General features: G+C 41.7%; 1 protein-coding gene across 1 annotated transcript in view; it reads left to right on the plus strand.

The window, feature by feature from the left end:
• The window catches only part of Itih5 (inter-alpha-trypsin inhibitor heavy chain 5), a 94,715-nt gene that overhangs the window by 9,994 nt on the left and 57,089 nt on the right, over positions 1–27,632 (plus strand). Inside the window, exons 2-5 of the mRNA XM_028764931.1 lie at positions 1,222–1,266; positions 17,174–17,337; positions 18,458–18,559; positions 22,218–22,468. Of these exons, the coding sequence (XP_028620764.1) occupies positions 1,222–1,266; positions 17,174–17,337; positions 18,458–18,559; positions 22,218–22,468 (562 nt within the window). The remainder of the gene's footprint in view (positions 1–1,221; positions 1,267–17,173; positions 17,338–18,457; positions 18,560–22,217; positions 22,469–27,632) is intronic.

Here is a 27,632-nt window from a genome sequence, read left to right on the forward strand (position 1 = left end):
CCTATGGAGGCCAGCTAGGGTATTCGATCTCCAAGAACTGTAATTGCAGACTGTTGTGAGCCATCATGTGGGTGCTGGGAATTGAGCCTGGGTCTTCCGAAGAGCTCTTTACTGTTGAGACATCTCTCCAGCCACTGTGGTTTTTGTTTTGTTTTTTAGAAAAATTTTAAATTATTTTTCTGTACCCATCTCTTGCCTATGAGAAAACAGACGAAATTGTCCAGAAAAAATATCTTTAAGACAACTCAGGGTAACTTCAGGGCTGTATTTGGGTTGCCCAGGATTTCTCATGGAATAAGAAGTCTCCAGAAGAAGGAGACTGTATTACAATGATGTAATGGATACAATTGTCGAGGTTTGGTCTGTCGCTATATATGTATCATAATGCTAAATACTGGCCCTGGTTACCTCCAGGGATGACGAGAGTACTCACATAGACCCAAGTGATCAAGTGATGCTATGTAACCTTGTGCTCCCCCTCCCAAGGTATCCCTGATTGGCGAATAAAGATGACTAGAGTCTATAGCTGGGCAGAGGAGAGATGGGCGGGGCTTTCAGTTTCTGGGCTTGGGGTCAGAGGAGAGACAAGGGGAGAAGAGAGAAGGTGGAGAGAGGAGAGACACCATGGGGGAGGTGAGTCATGAAAGCATGGCCATGGGGAATGGCCAATTGGAGTTAAGAGTGTCCCAGATGGAACATGACAAGTTATAGCTCAGGGTTATTGATGGGGAATAGATTTTAATAGCTCAGAGGGAAGATATCTGCCAGCTCTAGTGCATTAACGGGTTTTTATAAATATAAAAGTTATGTATCTTTTATCTGGGAACTGAATGATTAAGGTGGGGTAGAAACCCCCAACTGAGATTAAATGTTTAATACAACACACGATAGCAAGGAATTTAACATCAAGCCAAAGAAGGGGTGAAGCAAAATGTAAGCATTCCACGGATATCTTTGGTTGTGTCACTTCATCTACACCCCTGTTACAGATGTAGGCACACCCAGATGATGAGGTCGTCAGACCTCAAGGGTTCTAAGTCAAGTGGATTTAGAATGACAGATTCTAATTCTAGCCCAGCAAAACAGTCTTTGATGAGAAAAAATATAAATCAGAACAGCTTTGCAAACTAGATTAGTGTGGGTTTGAGTGGGTTTCACATCTTCATGATACTCATTTATGAAACCTCACAGTCCTGTCTCATACCTCTTCTTTCGTTCCAGGTCGTGCTCAGGGTTCCGAGGCAACTCAGGCTGTTGCAAAGGCTGGTATGTATATCCTGGGACACTGTGTTCAAATATTCCACTCTTCTGCTTCCTTTGAACCAGGAGCTGGTTTATATGGAGGTTCCCCAAAATCTCTGTTGCTCCTTAGAGAAGAATTCTAGCATGAAGCAGTATAGCTGATTCCTTTAGAAGTTTTCTCAAAATGGAGATTTTTCTTTCTTAAAAGAGGGGGCAGTGGGTAAGAGTGCTTGCTACACAAGTATGGGGTTCTGGGTGAGAATCCCCAGGACTCATATAAAAAAGTGTAATGTGGCTGCATGCAGACCTGCTCCCCAGATGCTGTGCAGGGCGGGAGGATCTCTAGAGCTTGCTGGCTGTCCATATACCTCGAGTTCAGTGAGAGACACTGACTGTCTCAGGGGCATGACAGAATAGGACTCCTGAGGGGCTCCTCTGGCCTTGGCCTGCATGCTCATGAGTATACAGCTCCCATTCCCAGAAAGATACTGTATAGAGCTTCAAATACCTACCTGCAATAAGAATCAAAAATCTAAATCCATCTTACGTATTTGTTTATTTCCTATAACATCATTACTCAGGAAATAAAGGCTTTGTTTCGAAGTGAAAAGCATTTGAAGATCGAAGCATTGTGTGATGGGAGTTGGGTGGTCTCTCCGTGCACGATGGAGTCTGCGAACACATTCCCTAACGGGGAACAAATTCTGACAGTTAAAAATAGGTTGTTGGCCATCTGGTATAGCTAATCTCTGGGATGCTTCTTTTGGGTTCCTGCCCTTCTTCCTACTATTAGTTTAAATCTCACTAATTGGGAACTTATTGGGGATGCTCACGCAGTCAGTGACATCTGTCTTCTGAATTGGAAGATTCCCTAAGAAACACGACATTGGTTAACTGATTTTGGTTTGGTGTAGTTGTTGTGTAAGTCTTTTGGGTCCCTGTGTTTATCATTTCTTTTGTAGCCTCTGAATTTCATTATTGGTAAAAAAGACTTTATTTATTTATTTATTTATTTATTTATTTATTTATTTATTTAGAAGGGGTCTCCTGTATCTCAGGCTGGCCTCAAACTCTCTATGCAGCCAAAACTGTCGATTGGTTCCTGATCCTCTTGATCTCCCGAGCATTCTGCTTTTATTTCCCAAATGCAGGGAGGATTGCTGGCCTGTGTGTGCTACTGTGTCCGGTGGTTACAAAGATGTTCACGCTCCTATCACCTGCACTGTTCATATGATCCCTCACATTGTCTTAAAATTTCCAAGTTCTCTTCTTACATGCATGTAGCATTACACATGTTTTAACATGAGCTCTATCCATGAAGGATCTTTCCAGGAGTCATGCATATGCCATGTGTTCTACAATTCCATACCTCGAGGGTAAAACTCTAAACATAGCTTATGTATTTATTCGTGTGAGATTGCACGCTCTTGCTTCTGCCTGTGCTCGGAGTCTTCCTCCCCAACAGCAGTTCTCAGCATGCTCTAAATTATAAGTAATGAATAGAAAGTAGACAGCTCGGAATGTTCCAGGTTTTAATTAATGAACAGAAACAGAGCAGCATCAACTAGGAATCTCACACCATTGTCCGGACCACAGAGACATGCTTGGTTATGTTTAGAACTAGTTAGATTCCTTTTTTGTAGAAGTTCTTGGACACACATACACACAAGTACACACACACATATGAACACATGCACACATGCATACTCATGCATACACACACAGATATTGCAATTTGAATATCAGGGATTTTTTTTTTGTATCTGAGCTTCCACCATACTTAAGATACACTGGCTAGCTTTGTCGTCGTAATTTTCTCATGTCATTTACTCCCCTGACAGCAGGGACCCTTCCTGGTAGTCCTTTGGGAGAAGGTATTCTGAAGTTTGTGCCAAGAATTATTTTATTGCAATGTGGTATGATATACAAACACTAAAATGATTGACAAGGAGAATTAAATACACCAATTGCATTGCTGGTAACAGAAGCTGTGCCCTACATACAGAACCACACGCAGAAGCACCAGCGCCTGTCAGGAAACAGTGGGTGGAATAGGTGTCAGAGTACAGCCTGGAGCATCTATTAGAATTTTCATGGGAAGGAATGTGTGAGTGGGTGGATGTGCCCCATAAGCTCTGGTTTGGACACTTGGCTTTGTTTTGGCAAGCTCCTGGTTGTAACAGCTGTTCCTCATTGTCCAAGACACACTTCTGGGGGCGACTGGGGGCAGAGAGAGTATTAGTTTTCTGTGGGAGAGTTTGATAGAGGAAGCAGTCAGCAGTGTGGGTCCTAGACAATTTGGTTAGCATATTGAAGGTGTAGTAGCACAGCAGTCACCGATGTCTCTACAGCAAGGGAAGGAGTCTTTCCAGGGAACCATTCTCAGATGCTAGGACGTCTGGTTATGTCATCTGTAGGGAAACAGATACAAGTGGAAGCATTGTATTAAGGGAACTTAGCCCGTCTCATAAAGGCAAATATTACATGTTTTCTCTCACTAGTGGGTTCTAGACCTTATAGATACATAAATATAGATACCGTTTATGCATAGGCGATATGAAAGCAGAAGCTAATTATCTAAAAGGATAAAGGGGATTGATGGGAGGTGGGTAAAGGAGGTATAGTGGGGCCAAGAGGGGAGTGTGTACATAGTGTGTTTTTATATGAAAATGGCCTCAGATAACACTACATGAATTATAGCCAGGACAGCTGGTGATGTGGTGCTGACCATCAGTCTCTTCTGGATGCAGCTTACATCTGTGTCTGTCTGCTCAGCACAGAGTGTCACTTTCAGATTACTGAACCAGTGCTTCTCCCTGGACAGAGATAATTACACAAATGTTCCTGCTTATCTCTAAATGTCAGTAGGCACTGCTGTGTAGATTGTATGAATGTGAACAGGTGAATTGGGGGTTGGTGTCATGTTCCATCTGCACATGGTGAGGAGGGAATGATTTGCCCCAGGTGGCAAATACAGCATCCAAGGAGACTTCATCAGTGAGAACACACACTATACATCTGTTGTAAAGAGGAGGCGGCCTTAAGGTTGAGTAAAGGTCATCAGATCTAGAATCCAGACACCTGCTCCATTCCAATCTTCTCAGTAAAACAAGGGAGAGTGAGGTTAACTGGTTTCTTGAGATACCCCAGTGTATTTCTCTTAATGACTGTAAATAATGGTTAGGCCAGAGGGACTCAGAGATGGCACAATAGTTTGGAGTACTGGCTGCTGTTCCAGAGAACCTGAGTTCTGCTCCAAGCATGTACGTGGCGGCTTACAGGGTTCTATAAATCCAGTTCCAAGAGGTTCCAATGTCCTTTTGTGGGCTCTGTGGGCACTAGACATGCATATGATCCACATACATAAATGTAGGCAAACACACATCTAAAATAAAAATAACTAAATAAATCTTATTTATTTATTTATTTATTTATTTATTTATTTATTTATTTATTATTAGAGAATGGTTAGTCTAGAGCCAAGCACCAAAAGGTTAATAATCTTCTAGGAAGCTCATGTCCCAACATTCCACAGCGACATTTCCAGATGGCAATGTGAGTAATTCAGGACATCCTCTGGGTGGCTTGAAGCTAAGTGACTCCCATGAGTCATACCCAAGCCTCTGGTCCCTCAGGCAGCTAATTAAGGCACGCCCTGCCTCAAACCACTTTTCCATCTGGGTTGGCTTTGGAGGAAAATAAATAATGAAGAAATTATATTATGTCACGAGAAGCTTTCTTTTGCTTTGTATTTTCCAGTTGACATCTCCAAACAAAATAATTATTTATATATAAATGTGGAGACCATGTTGAATTTTTAAGAACTATGTTGGGAAAGTTTGAGGCAACCCTTTTATAGTCTCTCTTTGATGACAAATTTCCACACACTTCTGCAATGCAGAACTGTGTGTTTGCTTTCTGGTGTCACACTCACTCGCCCACATGTCACCTCCTTAGCCAGTATGCTTCTCACTGTGACTCCATCCTAACTAATCCGATGTAGTCGCCACTTCTGAAATGAGCACGGTTTACTTCATGTCTCTTCTCTCCTCTCTCTCTCTCTCTCTCTCTCTCTCTCTCTCTCTCTCTCTCTTTCTCCTTTCCTTCCCCTTGTGTCCTTTCTCTCCCCTCCCTTCCTTCCATCCTCCCTCCCTTCCTTTGTTCCTCCCTCCTTTCCTTGTTTTCTTCCTTCCTTCCTCCCTTCCTTCCTCCCTTCCTTTGTCCCTCCTTCCCTTCCTTCTTTCTTTCCTTCCTTCCTGCCTTCCATCCTCCCTTCCGTCCTGCCTTATTGGTGACTGAATCCAAGACTTCATGCGCAATAGGGAAACATTCTTATCTCTGCACTATATTCTCAGTCCAGAACTTCCTTTTCATACTCTTCCAATATCTACAATTTCAAATTGCCTCCGTTTTCACTTTATAGATTTCACTGAATCATCTTCCTCCTATAATTTTATTCCCGTTTTGTTTGTTTGTGGGGCCTGACTACTGAATCCAGGACCCGTGCATGTGAGAAGGTCTACCATTGAGCTCAATGGCAGCCATTTATCTTTCCTCTGAGCTCTGGAAGGTCTGGCAGGAATGGTTTCTGTGGCATCTCCTCGTGTTACTCAGTGTGTATCTATCTCTCTCCCTGCCTTTCCCATGGTACATGTACACTTCCCGCCTGTGTCTTTGTACATTGCTTCATGTTCTCTTTTCTTCCAAATATAATTATATGTGCCTTCAGATAAGTAGCCAGATGGAATATTTTCTACAATCTTCATGAAATATAGTCTGTAGTAGTTCTTTAAAAATATTAGCTTAGAACATTTTATTCTTGATGAATATATACTTTTTGATTGTTCAAGAGTCAGAAAATTCCTTTCAATTCCACAAATATTTTAAAGTTGTTTTCTTTTGATTTTAGTGTGTGTGTGTGTGTGTGTGTGTGTGTGTGTGTGTGTGTGTGGTGTTTGTGGGTACCTGTATCTCGCTGGGGGCAGAGTGTACATGTAAATTTGTGCATGTATGTGTGGAAGCCAGAGGTCAAACCTGGGCGTTGCTCCCCGGGAGTTGTCCATCTTGGGTTTTGAGATATAAAGTCACTCACAGGTCTGGAGCTCACCGACTTAGCTAGGTTGGCTGCCATTGAGCCTGGGGAACCCTCTCTCCGTCTTCCCAGTCTTGAGATTACCAGCGCTCACCCCCAAGCCAGGATTTCTTTACATGGGTTCTGGGGAGGGGAGTCCTGACCTCACGATTTCATGGCAAGTACTTTAGTGGCTGAATCATTTTTTCAGCCCCAAGTTGGTTCTATACTGAGATCTGGGGAAGAAAAAGAAGAAGAAAGGAAGGGAGGGAGGGAAGAAAGAAGACAGACAGGGACAGAGAAGTCACCATCGTGGTGGTTCCTGGTCACCATGTGTCTATGTATTTACGGCACAGTAGGAACAGGGCTAAGCTGGAGCTGCTAACAGTTGCACATGCGCACTTGATTCTGAGGGATTCGAGACTGAAGTTGCTTCTGCAGGAGGCAAAGCTGTGGAGTAATTGCAGGAACTCTGAGAAAACAGTAACTGGACCGAAGCTGCAAAACTAAAATAGATCCCAACACTCTTCCAACCCGTCTCCTTGGACCCATAAACCGTGGCTCATGGGCTTGACGTAATACTGTGGAAGCTCAGCTCTACCCATAATCTTTATTTTATGCCTAAACGACTAGAAAGAACTTAATATTTTCTTGGACATTTTATGATTTTTCATGTTTATTGCCTTTCACTTATTTACTTGGTACATGTGGAGCCACATGTGTGCCACAGCGCACAGACGGAGGTCAGAGGTTAGCATGCAGGAATCAGTTCTTCTTTAACAACATCTGAGTGCCAAAAATTGAATTTAGGCCACCAGGCTTGGCAGCAAGCATCTTTACCCAGTAAGCCATCTCTCTAGTCCTGATTTTTCATGTTTCCTTTATGTACTTTTAAGTGTGTGTCTGTGTGTATGTGTGTATGTGTGTGTGTGCCCCACATGTGTGTGGGTGCTCTTGGTGCCTGAAGAGGATATGTTGGATCCCTTGGAACTGGAGTTACAGGTGGTTGTAAGCTGCCCAGTAAGTGGGTTCTGGGAACCAAACTTGGGTTTTTGGAAGAGCAGCAAGTGTTCTTAACTGCTATGCTATATCTCAAAACGTAATTTCATTTTATTGCATTTGTTAAAAGCAATTTTAGTTCATTACGCATTTTTTAGCAATTTAAAATATTTTCTTTGAGAGTTTCATACAGTGTATTTTGGATCATACTTACCTTCTTGCCTCCAACTCCTCCCAGATCCACCGAAGTAAGTTTGTGACATCTTCTTCTTCTTCTTCTTCCTCTTCCTTCTAAATACATCAAGTCAAGTTTTTGTTACCCATATCATCTTGGACATGTAGCCTTCCACTGTGGTTGAGCGACCAAGATATACCCTTAAAGAAAACTGACTTTCTGTTAGAAGCCATTAGTTGTCAATAGCTTCTGAACATTTAAAACTCAACAAAATTATTTCTTATCTCAAAATCAAGAATCCACCAACACAGTACTACATGCACCAAAGGAACAAACTATTTAATTATTTTAAAAATATACCGGACCAGAAATAGCTACCAAAAAAAGATACATTTTATTTAGAGGGTTATAAACGTCTGTTTAAGTTTTACACTTAATAAGCCTATGTCCAAGGGCAAGTACCAAAATTTAAGCAAAAGACTTATATGAAAAGTTGGTAAGAACTTTTTTTGATAATATGTAACTACAACAACAGTATGGAAATAGATTCTGTCCTTTGTCTTCAGTTTTTACAATTCACTGGAGGACCAGTAACCATCACAACTACTCTCTGAGTCAGCAGCAAAGACCAAGTTATATTTATTATATTTATTTGGGGATTCTATAATAAATATAATTTTTATTGTACTGTGGGAGTTTCCTTGGCTGCCTAGCAAATGTCAGTGTAAAGGCTGTGTGTAGGGTTGCCTCTGGAATCCATTAAGGAAAGGCCCAGGGTTGGGAACTGGGACTCCCGAAGGTCATCATGGGCTAATGGCTTAGTAAAGACACGGGGTAAATGACAAAGAAAGGCCCAGCTTGAGAGCATCTTTCCTTTTATGCCTTGTCTTTATCATTTGTACCATTGACCTCTTCAAAAAGGATCTCAAGGGGATTTTAGTGTGTGCACATACAAATGTGTGCACGTGTTCATCTGTGTCCAGGTGCACATGGAGGACAGAGATCACTGCTGGGCATCTTTAATCATTCTTGTTTGTCCTCTACCTTATTTTTGAGGCAATGTCTCTCAGTGAACATAGAGCTCATCAATATGGCTAGACAGGCTGGCCAAACTCCAAGGAGTTTACTAAACCCAGTTCCTCAGAGCTGGGATTATAGATGTATGCCACCCTGCCTTGCTTTTTAAGTGAGTGCTAGGGAATCTGAACTTGGCTCTTTATACTTATGTGGCAAACACTTTATTGACTTCCCAGTCCCTCAAGGGCAGTTTTGATTTAGAAGTCTAGTTTACAAAACATCTCATCAAAAAACTCCCTGTAGTTGTAGAACAGCATAGAGTTCAAAATATCAAAAGAAAAAAATGTGACTAAACTCTACTTAAGATGAAGCTACACTAAACAGCAAACTCAAATACTATAGATATTACATAGGCACTTCTGTCTTTCACTGTTGTATAAAAACATTAGTGCAAAACTCAGTGGCTTAGAGCAGCAGCCATCTTGCATGATGTTGGAGGCAAGGATTAGGGCAGAGGTTACCGTGCACTGTAAACAGAAGTCACTCAGAGGTGTTTGTCTAGTAGAGGGGCTGTCATGGAGGTTCATGTCATGCTGAGCTTGGCAAGGATGTTTAGAGCTCGCACTGTGAACTCTGATGTCTGTGTGTGGCCTCTGTAGCAGGTCGATGCCTATTAACTGCAGATCTTAGAAAGGAGTATTTCAGGACATCTGGATAAAAACTAGGCTTTAGTATGGCCTGGCCTTGTAGTTAGTTCTCAAATAGTACATCCAGTATCTTCTGCAGATGATTCAAACTACAAAGGTCCAGACTCAGTGGGAAATGAAACTTCACCTCACAATGGGAGGAAAAACAAAGGAGTCAGCAGTAAAAGTATAATTCCATACACCAACCTGTATTGTATGTGAGGAAGCTGGTCTTTATTGTCTCTACTGATAAGGTGTTGAAGGTGGGACCCCTCTGTGACTCTCCTTTCTAGTGATAGAATAAGGTGTGTACTGTTGTGGAGTGCCACTCTTGTTGAATTGATTGTTTGCTCGAGTGAATTTGTGAACGAGTGGCTTTTGTTGTCAGAGGTCATGCAAGGAAGCCAGCGATGCCATTCAGGAGGCTCCACGCATCCATCCACATCCCAGAATGTGTTTGTGCCATGAATTTCAGTGGTACATATAACCAGTGAAGCACAAACAAACTGCTTATTGATCTCATTTATTTTCACATCTGTCTTCCTGACTATTGTACCAACTTTTATATCATTGCCCTGAAGAAAATCCAGGAGGCCACCCTAGCCAACGGGAACTGTAGCAACTCAATTACCCTTTTACTTTGTTTTTTATTTATTTATTTATTATTTATTTTAATTTTTTTTATTGGATGATTTATTTAGTGGTAACAAAGGTATAAAGAGGCCATTAGTCTTGGTTAGAGTTTTACTGCTGTGAACAGACACCATGACCAAGACAACTCTTGTAAGGACAACATTTAATTGGGGCTGGCTTGCAGTCTCAGAGGTTCAGTCCATTATCATCAAGGTGGGAACATGGCAGCATCCAGGCAGGTATGGTGCAGGAGAGTTCTACATTTTCATCTGAAGGCTGCTAGGAGAAGACCATCATCCAATCAGCTAGGATGAGGGTCTTAAAGCCCATGCCCATAATGACACACCTACTCCAACAAGGCCACACCTACTCAACAAGGCCACACCTACTCCAACAAGGCCACACCTACTCCAACAGGGCCACACCTTCTAATAGTGTCACTCCCTGGGCGGAGCATATACAAACCATCACATCACATCACTTAGCTCTTTTTCAGACTATAGTTCAGTGTCATTAGGTTTATCAATTAGCACATCCTCAGAGCACTTTGCTGAATGGAAACTCTGTCATTAATAAACACCAGTTCTTTTTTTAACAGTTCCTGGTAACTGTGAATCCTGATGTTCATTAGCTATGGCATGTAAGTAGCTTCATACAGTACTTGCTTTTCTTCGTCTAGTATTTTCAATTAGCTTAATGGCTTCAAGTGTTACTCTTATTGGAGGGCATAGCAGGTTGGCCTTTCTTTTTCAGGGCATGTAGATTACATTGTATCATATATCCCTTTTTGTTTATCAGTTGACCTGTTGATGGACAAGTGGGCTGTTTCTACATTGTTATGGACAACACTGCTCTAAATACGGAGAAACAGACAGCAGCCATTTTTAACCTAGAGCGGACAGGGCATAAGTGAGTGAAATAGAATTGGAATAAGAAAAAAAAATGGAAACATGGGTACTGGCAGCCTCAGAGCCAATGAGGCATCTGAGATTGGTAATGCCAGGGGTGAACTAGAAGATGGCTCTGGTCTAGAAGTTAGATCCAAAGAGACAACCTTCATCACTGCTGATGGATTATAGTCTCATATTCCAATGCCAGACAGAGATGCCCCCCAAATTCTCAACCATTAAATATCTTCCCAACTTGACTATTTAAAAAAATTATAAGTAAAATAACTGAAGATCTCCTCCTAAAACACATCAATCAGTAAAGATGTTTGAGTAACTAATATCCAGTTAAACTGTTTAATGGTAGACACCAGGACTAGAAAGCTATATGGAAACAGATAGTAAACGATTAAGTCCTACGTTACATCAATATAACTCTTCTACTCTGATGTATGAGCACCAAAGCATCGTTACATCATCTGTAAGTGAACGGATGTATGTCTGTGTTCAATAAATATTCATGTACTGGAGTGGGTGGTCTACCTACCACAGATTACCCGTCCCTATAGATGAACCACGGGGCAGAGGGATCTGTAGGGAGTTTGAAACACAATGGAATTAAACACAAAAGGATTGATGGATGGAATTAAGCTGGCTAGTTAGAATGCAATGTACTCATAAAAGTGTAACGCTATTCAGTTATCAAAACCAGAGGCAGATCTTTTTGTTCAGTAGCATTTTCCAAAGATGGTGGCTCTATGACTCCCCATTTCTCCTACTGAGATGGTAATATGCTCTTTGCCATGGAAATTAAGGATTTTTTTTGTAATTGTTTTTGACAACAGGATAAAATAGTAAAAATGTATTATGTATTTTATTTGTTTGTTTGTTTCTAGTATTTAGCTTAAGACTGTATTTTTACCACTGAGCCATAGCCCAAACTTCTTTATACTTTTTAATTTTAAGGTAAGATCTCATTAATTGTCCCAGATGGCCTTGGGCTCACTGAAGCCTGGGTAGGCCTTGACATAGCAAGTCCTTTGCCTTATCATTGCAAGTAACAGGCTCAGGTCCAGCTAGCTAGGAGATCTTGGAAGTTAGAGCACATAGCAGGATATAGCGTCAGTTTCACTGCTGGAAAACCATCACAGGGTTAGTGAAGTCTCCAGTTACTACAGATGCTGCTAAGGCTGTGAATTAACATACGTTGGGTTCCTATTGGGTCAACATAAGACAGGAAGATATCAACCAGTTCTGAATTAGTTCTAGCTCCATTCTCCATTTGGCCGTGAAGGAACCAGACCTCTCAGCCAAGTTTATCAGAACTCTTGATCTACAGAAAGCATGTGAAGAGATGCAGTTGTTATGTTGCCAAGCTTTAGATTGCTTTGTTCTGTTGCACGAGATAGTTGGAATTTGTAGATAAAGATGAGTGAATTACTAATTGTGAGAAAAAAACAAACAAACAAGACAAACCATGACCAAAAAAACCCAAAACAAACAAACAAACAAACAAAAAACAACCAAGAGTTCTGTACCCGTTTGTGGGAGGATATACTCCAGACTTTTAAATACCACATCTGGGGGACAAAGCTGTAAATTCAGGGTTGGAGGGAGACCCTTACTTACCATTTATATTTGGCATGAGCTGAAGTTTTAACAATGTACATGAGACTTGATAGTTTAATTTTTTTGTATTTACATGCATGGATATTTAACCTGCATGCATGTCTGTGTATCATGCACATGACTGGTGTCTAAGGTAGTCAGAAGAAGACATTGGAACCCTTACCCCCCAACACACACACACAGCTGGAGTAACATACAGTTGTGAGCTCCCATGTGAGTGTTGGGAATTGAACCTGGATCCTCTTGAAGAGCTAACAGTGTTCTTAACTGCTAAGCTATCTGAACAGCCCTGGGGTTAAATCAACTTTTGAAAATCATTATTTCTTTTAAATTATGTGTGTGTCAATATGAGTTCTCATGGAAGCCAGAGGCATCAGATCCCCGTGGAGCTTGTTACAGGAGGTTGGTTGATGCCTGATATGGGTTCTGAGGAGTGAACCTGGGTCCTCTGGAAGGGCGCTAAGCACTCTTAGCCAGTGAGTTCCCAAGTTGAAAAGTTTTTGAGAAACAGTTTACATTGTAAGTAGAGCCATTAAAAAAAAACAAACTTAGTTCACAGTACTTGTTTGCTTTTCACAGATTCTCCTTTTCTTTCTTGTGCATTTGTGGGAATCCGAGCAGAACCTGTGCCATAGGCTTTTCACAAACTCTCAAGCACACAGCTGTGAACAACTTTTGCACATGCCTTCACATTAGGCGAGAAAACAACATACTTTAACATGTTTGATTTAGAAAGAAAACCTTTTCCCAGCAACAACACAGATCAAAGTCAATGCTTCATCTCAGTTTTTGATTCACCTTAGGGTTCTTGCTTTGAAAGATGCCGTGACATGCATTTTCAATTCCATGAACCTGACAGGCTGTCATGCTGTTGAGACCACCTCCTTCCTATCTTTCCCCAGCCTAATTCTTAGTTTTATAAAATGTACTAGAGATTCTTAATAAGGTCATTTAGCAGAAGCATTTTGTTGAACTCCACCTGGAGCCTCTCTTGGTCTTCTGGAAAGAGACACCAGCTCCTCCCCTGAGAGTCTGTGCCATGTGATTGGTTCTGAGTTGGGGAGAGAGTTCTTGAACCTCAAGCCTGGATTCCTCACCTTTAGCTTCCTCGTAGGCTCCATGGATCTCGGAAGTGGATGTGATTCTAGTGGCGTATTCAAGCCATGTCAGTTCACAGTTCACATGTAAGTTATTTTAAACCTTCTAGAACATGTAGTTTAGTCAGCTCGTTAAGACAGACTGCTCTGAGCTCCCGGTTCTGCGGGGTTGGCGTGCGGAGGAGAACTTGCCTTTCCGATGAGTTTTCTATGATGCTGCTGGTGAGAGGACTCCACTTAGGGAATCAGCATTTTTTTTTCTAGTATGGGGAACACTTACTAGAAAAAGTAACTTTTTATTGGCAGAGGTGACTTTTGACAAATTGAAGTGTAAGCCGGGCAGTGGTGGCGCACGCCTTTAATCCCAGCACTTGGGAGGCAGAGGCAAGTGGATTTCTGAGTTCGAGGCCAGCCTGGTTTACAGAGTGAGTTCCAGGACAGCCAGGGCTACACAGGGAAACCCTGTCTCGAAAAACCAAACCAAACCAAACCAAACCAAACCAAACCAAAACAAAACAAAACAAAACAAAACAAAACAAAACAAAACAAATTGAAGTGTATATCCTACGAACATTAATTTACCTCAAATAACAATAGGATGAAATCCCATTAGAATCCTGCAAAAGTCTCAACGGATTTGATTAGTTTTTTTGTTGTAACTATAAAAAAATCCCAGTTGTATTTATTTTTGAGTGAGTATCATTACATTGTTCAGTTAACAAAGAGAATGGAGTAGCCGAGCCTCTGGTTTATGCCTCTAATCTGTCAGTTATCTTCCACATGAAGGTCTTCAGCTGTTCCTACAGACTTTCAGGGGCATCTGACTCGTACCTTTTATATAAACAGTAATCTAACACATACATGCTCCTGTATACCACCCTAACAATGTAACTTTGAGTTGTTCAACCTTAGCCCTCTCTGTCCCCTCCTTCCCCTTCTTCCCTCCCCCTCCCATCTTTAACTTGTGGTCCTTCTAACTCAATCTCCCAAGTGCTCAGGTTGTAAGGAGGCACCTACAGCACCACGATTTAAAAATAACTCTTCCTTAGACCAAACTGTAGATTTTTTTCTTTAAGTAAATTATTTACTTAAAGTAAAAAAAAAAAATTTCAAATAAGCTTCATCCTCCTGCCCCACCCCCACCCTTACCCCTGGACTTGATGATTACTTAGCAAAACTTCACGTCAAGTTTATGTTTTCCAGCTGTCTCAGAGAGACACACAGTATCCTTCATATCCTCCCATTTAGTTGTCAGGTTTTTTACCCCCAGGCATTAAAGACTGGAAGTCCCCTCCCCCATAACTGACAAAAAGTTGAGTATTGTTGCCGCCCCTGCGTGGAGCAGAGCCGAGTGCTGAATTTCATTTTCCTGTTCATATGCTTGGCTCTGATCCTGTTGCCCACCCTTCTGTGGGAGTTTTGAGTATATTCCTTCTGCAGTTACTGTAAGCTCCAGGAGGCAACCAGAAGCCAGGCTCCTCCCCTGAGGACCTCCACCCCCACAGAGGTTCCACGCACAGAACATTCTAACTGTCTTGAAGGCTGGACCCAGCCCCTGGGCTCTACAGAGTAAAAAATTCCAAACTCTGGACTTAAATTTCGCTAATCCCCACCGTGAAAATCTCTGCCCTGGAAATACCCCACCTCACCACCCCGCAAGAAATCTTATATAAACCATGTCTTTTGCTCAGTTCTATGCTGCTCCTCGCCCAAGATGGCCTCCTGGGTTCTTTTTTCCCAATAAATCTCTACCGTGAGGTTTGTTGTGTGACATGACTTTGTGCTATTCCTTGGCGCCTGACTGCCAGGGTATCTTCCCCTCGGAGCCGCCATACTTAGACTCACAATGCATGTCCACTTGTTGAATTCATCAATTAAAGCATCTCTTGAGTTTTCTTTTCTGGTAATTTTGAGTAATAGAGCCACTGGTAATAACTTCTTAGAAACAGGTTTGTATCCACTTTCTGTATCACAGGACCAATATGCTTGACAATAACGTGTCACAAATTTGTGTGTATTTGGAAAACTATTCTAGGTTTGTAAAGAACCTCAGTGGCTGAGGGTTGAATTATCCAGGTATTTTTCACAGAAGGAGGTATAATTTCCCCAGAGGAAGATTGTCTGGGATCTGAGCATGAAGAGACTGGTAAAACCTTTTCATATAGCCTAGCCAGGCTGCCTCACATGATGGTGGCAGGTGAGGGCTCTGGGCAACTGGGATTGGGTCCACATCCCATTTCTGTGTCTGGAGGTCGATCACCAATGTGTTTTATCAGTGAATGTGACTTGAAGTAAGAATGAGATGCTTTCTATGTCAGTCGCAAGATCACATGGGGTTACTGTCTTGTCAGTCTGCTTGAATAGTCATAATAACATACCACAATTTGGTAGCCTTGACAGGTAAGAATGGTTAAATAAGACGGTGAGGATGGAGGGTTGTGTAAGAAGAGGTACTGGAGCGCTCTCTCTCTCTCTCTCTCTCTCTCTCTCTCTCTCACACACACACACACACACACACACACTGAAAATGCTATACATACATACTTACACACATCACAAACTTGGCTATTTACAAGCTAAGACGGAAGCATGGAACAAAAGCTGAGTCCTGAAAGACTCTGAACTTGGACTTTGTGTTGTCAAGGCCACCCACATCCAGCTGAATACCATCACACTGGGGGTTAAGGCCTCAATAGTGAGATTGGAGGCAGGGCTGGGGGACCTTCAATCAACCCATAATCCTGTCAGTTGCTCAGCCGCTTCCTGGAGTTAGGGCATCAAGGTTAGGACTGCATTTCCTCATGAGGGCTTCCTTCCTTTTGGGGCTTCTACTACCAGCTGTTACCAGATGTAGCCAGGAAAAAGAAAAGCAAAACAAGGAATAGCTTTATTGAGCTCTTAAATTTTCCCACCAGCTACTGCCCCTACAAGAAGATGGTAGAGAAGATGAAGGGGCTTTCCTCCAAGCCTCCTGACATCAGTTCAAACCCTAGGACCCACATGAGGAAAGTGCCGAGCTGACTTTTACAAGTTATCTATCCTCTGACCTCCACGTGTGTGATAACAGGCATGCCAACACCAATATACACACAGGATAAATAAATATAGTTTCTGAAAGAAGCTTTTGTGATAAATGTAGGTAGTACAGATTTAAGTTTTCTTTTTCTCAGGTACTGGATCTCCTGATGGTGTCTTGACTTTGCTACTAATTTATATAAACACTAATTTATAATCATGGAGCTCTGACCCAGGTGGAGGAGCCCTTGACTACAGTTTTCTCTGAATGAATATGGAAATAAACATGAACTGAGTACTCTGGGGGGAGCATTCTGAAGCTGTGTGTGTGTGTGTGTGTGTGTGATCAACAGAGTGGTCCTGTATTGTGGTTTAAAAGTTTGTAGCAGAAATAATGGATATTGTGTACTTCTAAACTTTCAACCATTTACAAAGCTATCTAATCTTAATATGTTTTTTTCAAACTGGATACCATTGGGTTCTCTTATAAAAGTTAGTGTTGAAGAACTGGTTTTACATCATGATTTGATTATTCAATAGAAGTCGTTTTTATGAGTGAAATGAGTTAAAAATGGAAGTTAAGGACAGAGAGAGTACAGGACTCACATCCCAAAGGTTCTCAAGCTGGAGATTGTTTCCCATGTGGGAAAAACCTCACACCCTCAAGTGTTTGGATCCATTTCCATGTATACTGAGAAGAGCATGCCTTTTAACTCCCACAGAAAACCAAGCCCTTGATGGCAGAGTTTTCAGTGAAGTCTACCATCATTTCCCGCTATGCCTTCACCACGGTGTCCTGCAGAATGCTCAACAGAGCTTCTGAAGACCAGGAGGCTGAGTTCCAGATGCAGATTCCAGAATCGGCTTTCGTCACCAACTTCACCATGTAAGTGATGCCGCGGTCAGAGGTAGACGATTGTTTGTAGATGGTCAGGGTGAGCTTGAGAGGGTCTGAAGTGTACAACCCATTAACTGTGAGAATCTATATCCTATAGATGGTCTAAGAAGCAGAAGGTTACCTGCCTGCCCTCCTTCCTCTGTCACCTCCTTTCTCTTCCTTCCTCTCCCTCCCTAATTTCCTAACTTCTTGTTTCTTTTCCTTCCTTAACTTCTTTCCTAACATCCTACCTTCTTCCCTTCCCTTCCTCCTTTTCTTCCCTCCCTCCCTTCCCTTCCTCCCTTCCCTTCTTTCCTTCCTTCCTTTCTTTCCTCCTTTCTCCTCTCTCCTCATCTACTTTCTTCTTTCATTCCATTCTTTTCTTCTTCATCTTGTGCTTTCCTCCTCCCCCTTTCTTTTCTCCATTTTTTTTTGTCCACTCTAGGACAGGCACCCTTTGAGGGGATTGGTATAATAAAGAAGAATATTGTTCTCTCCAGAAATTCCAGAAAAGGAGAAATAGTTAACAATTAAGTGTATGAATTAGTGAATGAGATCATTTTGGACAGCAGTGAACGAACGCTATGCTATAGAGATGGAGAGAGACTTTTGTTTGTGTTTTTTAAGACAAAGTCTTACTATGTAGACCATACTAGCTGTGAATCCATCATTCCTCATGGTCAGCCTCCTGAGGGCTAGTGTTATAATTGCCACCATCATGCTTGTCAAGAAGGGCTCCTTTGGGAAGTGAGTTCAGGGAAATAGCTGTGATTAACTTGAGACCCAAACAGTGAGACACTATAAAACTTTTGAGATATTGTAAAATCTATTTCTTCATATTCTGGTCCAAGAGGTAGAGTTAGGAACTTTGTGTTTCATTTTTGATGCGGGAAAGGTACAAGCTGCAGAGTTACCCATGGGAGTTTGAGATCTTGGGGGTTTGGGAGTAACCCTAGGTCGGAGTGTTGCCCTTTGGTCTCAATACTTTTAGGCTGGTGCTGAGTCTGGAATGCATTCTATCTGCATACCCAGGAGGCACATACAAATATTTTCTGTGGTTGTCATGGCTCTGAGATCCATGCGGGAGTTTGTCTTGGAGCTGGTAATGCAGCTGTGTCTTGTGTATTAGGCTTATAGGAGACAACGTGTACCAGAGTGAAATTACACAGAAAGAAAAGAAAAGCAGCGATAGTATAAAAGAAAAAAGGAACAGGACCACGGACAATAATGAGTAAGTAGAAGTTAATTAAGCAAATGGAATCCAGTAAAACAAAGTGCCACATCCTTTACCTCCTTGGCCATCTGTTCTCTTATCCAAATGTTTTTCTTTTTAATCAAAATAATATACCTGATTTAAAATGCAGCCACAAACACTTATAATAAGATGAAAGGTTTACTGTACTTACATCTCTCTGTTACTTTCTAGAATATCTATTATAAAGAATTTGTACAGTCACCTTTATAGTTACCTCCCTAACTCTATGATGTTTTTTGATTTGTTGAGAAGAATAAAACATTATGTACAGTTTCTCTCTGCTGTGAAGAAAATGTATAATATTTTCTTCTTAAAGCCTAAACTTTATACATCATTTCCTTTTGCTACCAGTAGACAAGCCTAGGCTATCTCCCCAACCCTAAATGGTAATATTTTTTCCACTCTTCCCCCTGCCTTTCTGTAGTTGTTGTACCCATTGTTTGTTATACGTAACTTATTTTTGCAATGCTAGAATTGTTAATATACAACCTAGCCTAAGACGATCTTTGTTAACTAATAAGTAACCCATGATCTTATGTGTATGCACAGGTATGAATGCACACATTTATGGGTGAATGGAGTGGGCATGTGTGTGTGTGTGTGTGCACTCACCTGTGAGGTGAGTGTGCGGAGGCCAGAGCATGACTTCCGGTAGCCACCTCTACCACTCCCCACCTTAGTTTTTTGAGAAGGGTTTTCTCACTGAACCTGAAGCTTGCTGTTTCGGCTAGACCACCAGCTAGCCGTGATCGCTCAAGGAGCCTGCTGTCTCTCCACCCCCATGCTAGAATTATAGGTGAGCGTGGCATTACCTGCCTCCTCTGTCCATGCTAGGGACTTGAATTCAGGTCCTTCAGTTTGTTCAGCAAGCACTTTACCCACTGAGCCATCTTTCCAGTTCCAGTATTCCTTTACATATTGATATTGATTGGTTCTATGTAGCACATTGGAAGGTTTCTTTTCCCTTTGCAGAAAGGTCATTTTAATATCTAGACAAAAGGTTGTGTATTTGTAAATCTGATGCTGTTCATTCATAAAAGGACATGGCTTGGGGAAACTAGTTCTCAAAGATCATAGGACTTGGTGGTCAGAAATGCTGTCAGCGAGAATGGAAGAGCTCCTTCTGCATTGAAGATATGAGTCTTGGGTACATTCTGATTCTGAAAAGCAAACCAAGCCAGAGGGCCAGATAAGGGATATTCAGATAAGGATAAAGCACTCTATCTTTAACCTAACATCTCAGTTCCCAAGGACACAGGACCTTGAGGCAATCCAGTGAAGGTGATATTGATGGTTTTGCACACAGCTCTGCTTGCTTTGAGCCTGTTCAAACAATTCCTCACTGAGCTTTTATCTACCCTCCCCTCTTTTCCCTTCCCACAATCCTAAGGCACCATCTCTGTTTGGTGGGATGCTATATAGTGTCTCTGGATGCTGTCTCTTCTGGTCAGCAAGTTATTAAAATCTTACTTTGCTGAACCACAGCTGTGTCCCAAGTTGTCTTAATCAGAATTATTCAAAATGATGGTACCACTTAATTTAGCTGGACCACAGGTCCAGGAATTTTAATTACTTTTCTTGTTTCTTAGGAGATAGAAATTAACTTTGTCACTGGTAATATCTACTAAGACACATAGCTTATTTGAAATGATAACAAAATGAAGAGCTACAACTGAGCTTGTGAAATGACATCCAGTCATACCGGATGCCTAGCCAACATCAGCTACAGGATAAGTGGAAGACCAGGCTAAATTCTGATTTCATAAATATTAAAATGTGGCTGGGCCCTGTCCATCCAACATACTGGTTTTGCCTTTTCATTTTGCTGTGAAACACTTGCTCTGGAATCTCCCTTTTGTTCTGAGTTGGTTTTATTATTTCTTTGATTCTACAACGTCTTCCTCTTTAATGGTCTTCACCTGTGTTGAAAGTATATTCTGAAGTAACTTCTCAGCACGAGTGAATGATGGACAAGCTTTCTGATGCCTGGATTGATATTTGGCTGTGTATGGAATTTAAGATTTTTTTTAAAAACTTCTCCTTTGAAGATTGAGTTATTCCTACAATGTCTTGCATAATCAAATCTGGTTCTATTAATAATGACTGTGATCTAATACCATTCCTGTCCCATGTTTCCTCCGTCAGACGTTCTGAAGGTTTTACTTCAGTGGGCTTTGCTGTTGGTGACTTCTCATTTGATCTGCCTAGTGTGGAGTGAAACTTTTCTGACTCAACTTTTGTATCTCTTTCCAGTTTTGAGGAGTGCAGTGAGCCGAGCAGCTCAGTGAGCCGTTCGTGTGTGGACTGAATGGTCTCCCTGTCTGGTCCCTTTGGTCGCTCCTGGTCTGATGTATCGTCCTGAACTCAGAGCTTGTAGTTTTGCTGAGATTCCTCCAGACAATTTGAGTCTCTTCTTTCCTCCAGCTTCTCCCAGAATGCTCTGAGCTGTAAAACTCTTATTTAAATGGATTCTCCCGGCAAACACAGAATTCTTGAATCTCTTAACCATTGTTGGTGTTCTGCCACCTCAAAGCAGACAGCCTGAACCCCATGTCCTGAAAATGTTTGCAATGCTTGGTAGTTTTATATTTGTCACATTCATATTGATTTTATCCCTGATAAACACACTCTGTACCAACGTGCAAAAAAATGTAACTTGTTATCAGTTTTAGAATTATGTAAAAATACATGGGTTTTTCGTCGCCACACCTCTAATGCTATTCATATCTTGACGAAGCTGACTCTTATAGCAGCTTACCTCCTAACTATTCTCTTTATCACACCCTTGGGTCTGCCTCACAGTGAGCTAAGAATGCCAGATGTTTAATTCTCTTCTACTTACTATTCTTTGGCCCTTGGTAGGATGTAAACAAACCACACAGAAGCAACTGAAGAGAGGAAGGATTTATTTTGGCTCATGGTTTCAGAAAGTCCTATCCACCATGGCTGGGAAGGCACAGCGATGGGAGCCGCTCAGTCTGTGCAGTGGGAGTCTGTGGTGGGGGTCAGCAGAGGGCAGCACCAGGAGAAGAGAAAACTAACCAGGAAATGGGCTGAGCTATTACCCTTCGGAGACCTATTCATTGGTGACCTATTTCCTTCAACTGAGCTCAAAAGTTCCACAACTTCTCCCAAACACTGCCATTGCCTGGAGACCAAGTGCCCAACATAGGAGCCCATGGGAGATGGGCAGTTCAAATCAGACCATAACAGGAGTCTTCCTTCCTTTAGTGTAGGTCTATACTTCCAAATTATATTTTCATTTGTCTTTTTTGTTTTGTTTTCTTTTGTTTTCTTTTGTTTTGTTTTGTTTTGTTTTTTGAGACAGGGTTTCTCCGTGTAGCTCTGGCTGTCCTGGAACTCACTCTGAAGACCAGGCTGGCCTCAAACTCAGAAATCCACCTGCCTCTGCCTCCCAAGTGCTGGTATTAAAGGCATGCACCACCAACCGAGCCTAGGGCTTCCTGCTATCTGGACAAACCCTCTACACCCAGGATCTCATTTTTCTTTGCTTAGGGCTCTCACCTGGCTCTGCCCAAGAGTCTCCTTGGCAAGTATAGCGGGTATCCTGAGGAGAGAAGCAGGCTTTCCCTCCCCTGATCTTAACTGTGGTCCATTTTTTGCTTCCTAACAGGGAGAAGGGGATGGACATGTTCAAAGCTTCTTTAGTGATTCCCAGCAAGGACAAAGCTGCTTTCTTCCTCAGTTATGAAGAGCTTCTGCAGAGGAGGCTGGGGAAATATGAGCACAGCATCAGCGTGCGTCCCCAGCAGCTGGTGGGGAGGCTGACTGTGGAGGTGAACATCCTGGAGAGGTCGGGTATCACATCCTTGGAAGTGCTGCCTCTTCACAACAGCAGGAAGAAGGGTAGTGGGACGACAGAAGGTGAGTTGTGCCTACTGCCAGTGCTCAGATCTTAAGGGATGCTCAAAGCTGGGAGTTTCAAGAACTCTGTAAAAGAAATGGCGCCCCTTCTGTAAAGGCTTTGCATGTTAATGGGAACTGGAAGAAAGTCACAAAGCAAAGACAAGACTTTGTATATTTTTTTTTAAAAGACCCAGATTCCATCAAGAGAGGCATAAGCATTTAAGATTTTTGACACAGTAATCCCATTCTGAAAAACTGATTTTACATAAAACTTGTAAAATATTGAGACTATTACATCCAGGAAGCTGCCCGATAGTATTTATCAGACAAAATATCTTATCAGTCTAAATATTTAATGACATAGGAACAATTAATAATGTGTAATGATCTACAGTAATTTAGCCTATGATGTGGGAAAAGACAAAACGTATCAGCGTGCATGGCAGTATTAAATAAGTCCAGTACAGCAGGAGACTAGAAAGTTATATAAAACAATGATTTTATATTACGAGCATAGGGTCTTGATTTTATATTTTATAATTTACATATATTTTATAAAAATCCCTTTTTTATAGTGAATGGGTTGGAACCTAATGCGTTCAAAATGTTTGTCAACCACAAGAACACCCACAAAAATCAACCAACCTGGGACCACAGGGTCTCACAGAGACTAAACCTCCAACCAAGGAGCATGCATGAGCCTGACCTAGGCCCTCCGAATGTCACAGTTGTGTGGCTGGGTCTGTTTGTGGAGTTTCTGACAGTGTGAGCAGGCGCTGTCTCTGACTTTATTGCCTGCCTTTGGAAACCTTTGCCCCTGCTGGGTTGCCTCGGCTGGCCTTAATAGAAAAGGAGGTTGTCATGGCTGCTTGATATCCATGGGAGGCCTTGCCTTTTTTTGAAGAGAAATGGAGGGGGAGTGGATGAGGCACAGGGAGGGGGAGGTGTTGGTGGGGAGACTGGGAGGAGAGGAGGAGGGGGAACTGCAGTTGAGATGTAAAAAAAAAATTTAAAAGAAATATTTATTCAATGAAAAAAATGTTAGTAAAAAACTCTGCCGTTGAACTGCTCTCCTAGCTCCTTCCCCAACCAAATCTCCCTCTTCATCCTCTTCCTCTTCATCCTCCTCCTCCTCCTCCTTCAGATTTATTTATTTATTTTATATATATGATAAGTATGCTGTAGCTCTCTTCAAACACACCAGAAGAGGGCATCGGATCCCATTACAGATGGTTGTGAGTCACTATGTGGTTGCTGAGAATTGAACACAGGACTTCTGGAAGAGCAGTCAGTGCTCCTAAAAGCTGAGCCATCTCTCCAGCTACCCAATCTTCTTTTAAATAGTTGACAATGTTATAGTCTTTCCAACATTATATAAAGAAAAATATGTTTGGAGACAACCCAGTGGCACTCACCTCTAATCCCAGCTGCTTGGGAGGCTGAAGTAGGAGATTTGAAAGCTTAGCCTGAACTATAGAGCCTGGAAATCAAGGCTAGACTGGGCAACACAGTGTGACTTTCAAAGGGGAAAGGCAGAGGGCAGTTAGGATGTAGCCCAGAGAAATAGACTTTCCTAGTGTGCCTGAGGTCTAACATTCAGTACTCAGTACTGAAAAAAAAGTGTTTTGATCTGTAGATGATATGAAACAGAAAGTTTTAACTGTATAGAAGAAAAGATTCAGGTTTTTCTTAAATTTTGATATCACTTTTAAAAATAGCATTGGATCTACGGAAGTGACTATGAAAGATTTGAGATGGTCCACACATGCAGAAGCTTCCATATATTATGAATATTTACATGGATTATAGTTTTCTTTCACTGAAAATAGTTTTTTCTCCCACATAATATATCCTGATTTACCCCCTACTTCTCCCAGTTGCTCCCCACTTTCCCTCCCATCCAGATCCACCCCCTTTCTATCTCTCATTACAAAACAAACAGGCTTCTATGGAATAGCCATAAAACATAATATAATAAGACAAAACAAAAACTCACATATTAGCATTGGATAAAACAAACAGAAGGAAAAGATCCCAAAAGAAGGCATGAGAAACGGAAACCCATTCATTCATGCATTCATGAATTATTAATCATCATTAATTCCAAATAATAATTTGTATTAAACACTCATGTCTGTCTCTATGCTTAACACATGAGGACAGCTGACTGTCAAATACAATGAAATAACAAGATAGCCATATTCAAGCATCACACCAGGGTTGGTGTGACAAAATTTCAGGAACCTGTGACCTTGAGAACAAGAGAAAGTTAACTGAACAAGTAAAAGCACAGAATCTGAGTTAAGGACAAGTATCTTCTATGAGAGTCCAGAGCAGGCACTTGTTAACAACAAAAACCGAACTGGACCTGAACTGTTGTCAAGGTGTCTGGCATTCAGAAATGGCAGGAACTAGACCCTTCATCCTCGTGTCCTCAGGGTGGTAATTACATGGCTTGTAGATTTTTGTTGAGCTACTAGTATAAACTGGAAGGAAGCTATTGCAATGGTATAAAACAGGGCTCCCACGTCTGTGCAGCAGGGGTAGAGACTAACTCAGGGCGAATCTGAAGCACTGTTGTACAGAATCCTTTGGCTCAGAGTAAGAGCTACTAATTACTGTTTTATTACTACCATTATTATGCTACTTATATTATTGGTTTTCCCTAGAAATCTTAAAACACATCAAGTGCCTTTAGAGGTAGATCTGTTTCCGATCAACCTTTGTCTCTGTAGGATCTAATCTAATGCCTCTTGAATATTACATACCAGTAACATAGCGTCTTCAAATTAAATTAGAGAATAAAAGCAGATACTCACAAAGAATGGAGAATGCTTTCAAATTTAATAAGTCACTAATAGTAACTTCAGACGGAATTTTTTCTACCCTTACCTATGTGTGAGAAGTATTATTTAATGGAAGAAGTTTCCCAGAGTTGGTGGGGTCTTCTACTCAGTGAAGTGCCTCTGTATGAATACACGGGGGCAATGAATATGTCCTTAGGATGGTCTGAGGGCAACTGAAATGCATGCTTTGCCTAATTATCAAAGCCTCTGTGGCTTTTTGGATATGGAGTTGTATACCTCTCTTTTTGCGTATGTTTGGGCAGGATATATGTTATTATTGTCAGTCAAATCATTGCTTATTTTCATATTTGGGGCTTGTTAGGATCTCCAAGGGATGTTGCAGGCTGTTGTTCTCTTCCGGCCTGTTTATTTTTAAGAAGACTGCTTTGCCAGTAGCAAAGCCGATCCTCCGTCTTCCAGACCATGGAGATTTCACACGGGGTGTTCTCCAGTCTGGTGCAGGGGCAGACTTGCTCATAGTTGTTCTCCATTGGCCTTTTCAGCTCAGCTGTTGTTGTTCCTGAGAATGGTGACCCCAGCAGCAAGGGGCACAGGATGTTGTGGGTTTGTCTGGACGCCCTTGTGTGTTTTCAAAATAAATCCAGAGTAGAGATCAAACTAGAGTCAGGCTTGCACCAGAACGTGATCTGGAACTGAGAGAGCTCAGCTCAAGACTGGGATTTCATGTCTCTATGGATCCATCTGTGATTAAGAAATCTGTAATTTATGTAAATGATTCTCTGACCTATGGCTCTACTGCATCTCTTAAAAAATTATTTATGTATTTTTAAGATTAGAACACCAAGCCCTGTGTTTCATCATGGCATCTTCATACATACATGCCATTAGACTTTATTTTCATTTATTCCTCTCTCCCTTCTCCTCCCTAGAACTCCTCCCTCTTTCTCACTGGCTCCCTTCCATCTATCAAACTAGTCTCCCTTTCTCCTTTCTTCTCACAGATTTCCATTATTCTGTGATTTCTTGACTCTGTTAGGATCTCTTTCTTCCATCCTTCAATTCTCTTTCCAATCTCATGTTTTATATGCACACTTGTAAACACACACAAATGTATATAGATGCATATATGATTTTAAGTCTAGATTTTGTGTGTTAAGAAGTAGCGTGCAGTCTGATCTCTCTGAGGATGCCTTCTAATTTAACAGCATGATTTCTATTTGTGCTGGTCTTGAACGATGCATCCTGCCTAAGCGGAATTTTAGGTACTAGACAGACCATGTTGACTGTAGTGGTGTCTCATTTGCTCTTTATAATATCCTTGTCAGACCATGTCTTTTCATGCTTGTTTTCTTTATGAAGAAGAAAGCCTAACAGATGTTGCTTGACAAAGCTTTTTCTGGGGTGTTGCAATATACACATCATCTGCCCACCCAGGTAGGGAACCTTTGTCAGACCAAAGTATGGATGCCACCAAAGTCCAATTTGGTGAGCCAATGAATTTTATTGGGATTACATACAGGAATATGGGTGAGGGGTTACTTACAGGAGCAGAAATGATTCAGACAGTTGCATCAATAAAACCCACCCCAGCATGGGTGACAGTTCACAAAAGCTGGGAACTTGGAGTACACTGCACAGCCTGCAGCCAGCTCAACAGGTTGGAGAGTTTCCTTTCCAGATGCTTCAGTCGGTCTAAACCTCTTCTAGGCATCTGGTTGGTTCCTATCTCTTCCAGATAGCTGGTCTGGTGGGAGAGCCTTGTTTTGCAGCTTAGCTTGTCTGAGAGTCTTCTTTGCAGCTTGGCTCTGCTTCCTCGGGAAGGGAGAGGCCTAGTGAGGATGGCTAGTCTCAGGGGCTTCCTGGAGCTCTTTGGAGTTGCTTACTTTAAGGAGCTTCTTGCAGGATGGGATGTTTCTACCTTGAAGGAAACTGTTACACAACACAGAAATGCAGAAATATATACAAGATCTCATATTTAATTATTAATAGAAACGATCTCTACGTCTAGATCTGACCCAAGTTCTTGCCCTTAACCATTGTGCATATCATTTTTTTCTTTAAAAACAAGATTGCTTCCTATGGAGAGTAGACATTTAAATTTCAAGTATCTTCCTAGCTAAATAGAGAAATATAAGGAAGAGGAAGCAGAGACATGGCTCAGCAGTTACGTGTATTCACCATCTGTTCTTACAAAGGATCTGTGTTCAGTTCCCAGTACCCAAATGGGTTGACTTTTAAGCATCTGAAACTCTAGTTCAGGGGAATCTAACATCCCCTTGTGGCTAGAAGAGGCACTGCACATCCACAGTGCATATACATGCATGAAACACTCTCTCTCTCTCTCTCTCTCTCTCTCTCTCTCTCTCTCTCTCTGT

Source organism: Grammomys surdaster, unplaced genomic scaffold (assembly GCF_004785775.1).
Source record: "Grammomys surdaster isolate TR1022 unplaced genomic scaffold, NIH_TR_1.0 146, whole genome shotgun sequence".
In the NCBI taxonomy this organism is placed as follows: Eukaryota; Metazoa; Chordata; class Mammalia; order Rodentia; family Muridae; genus Grammomys; species Grammomys surdaster.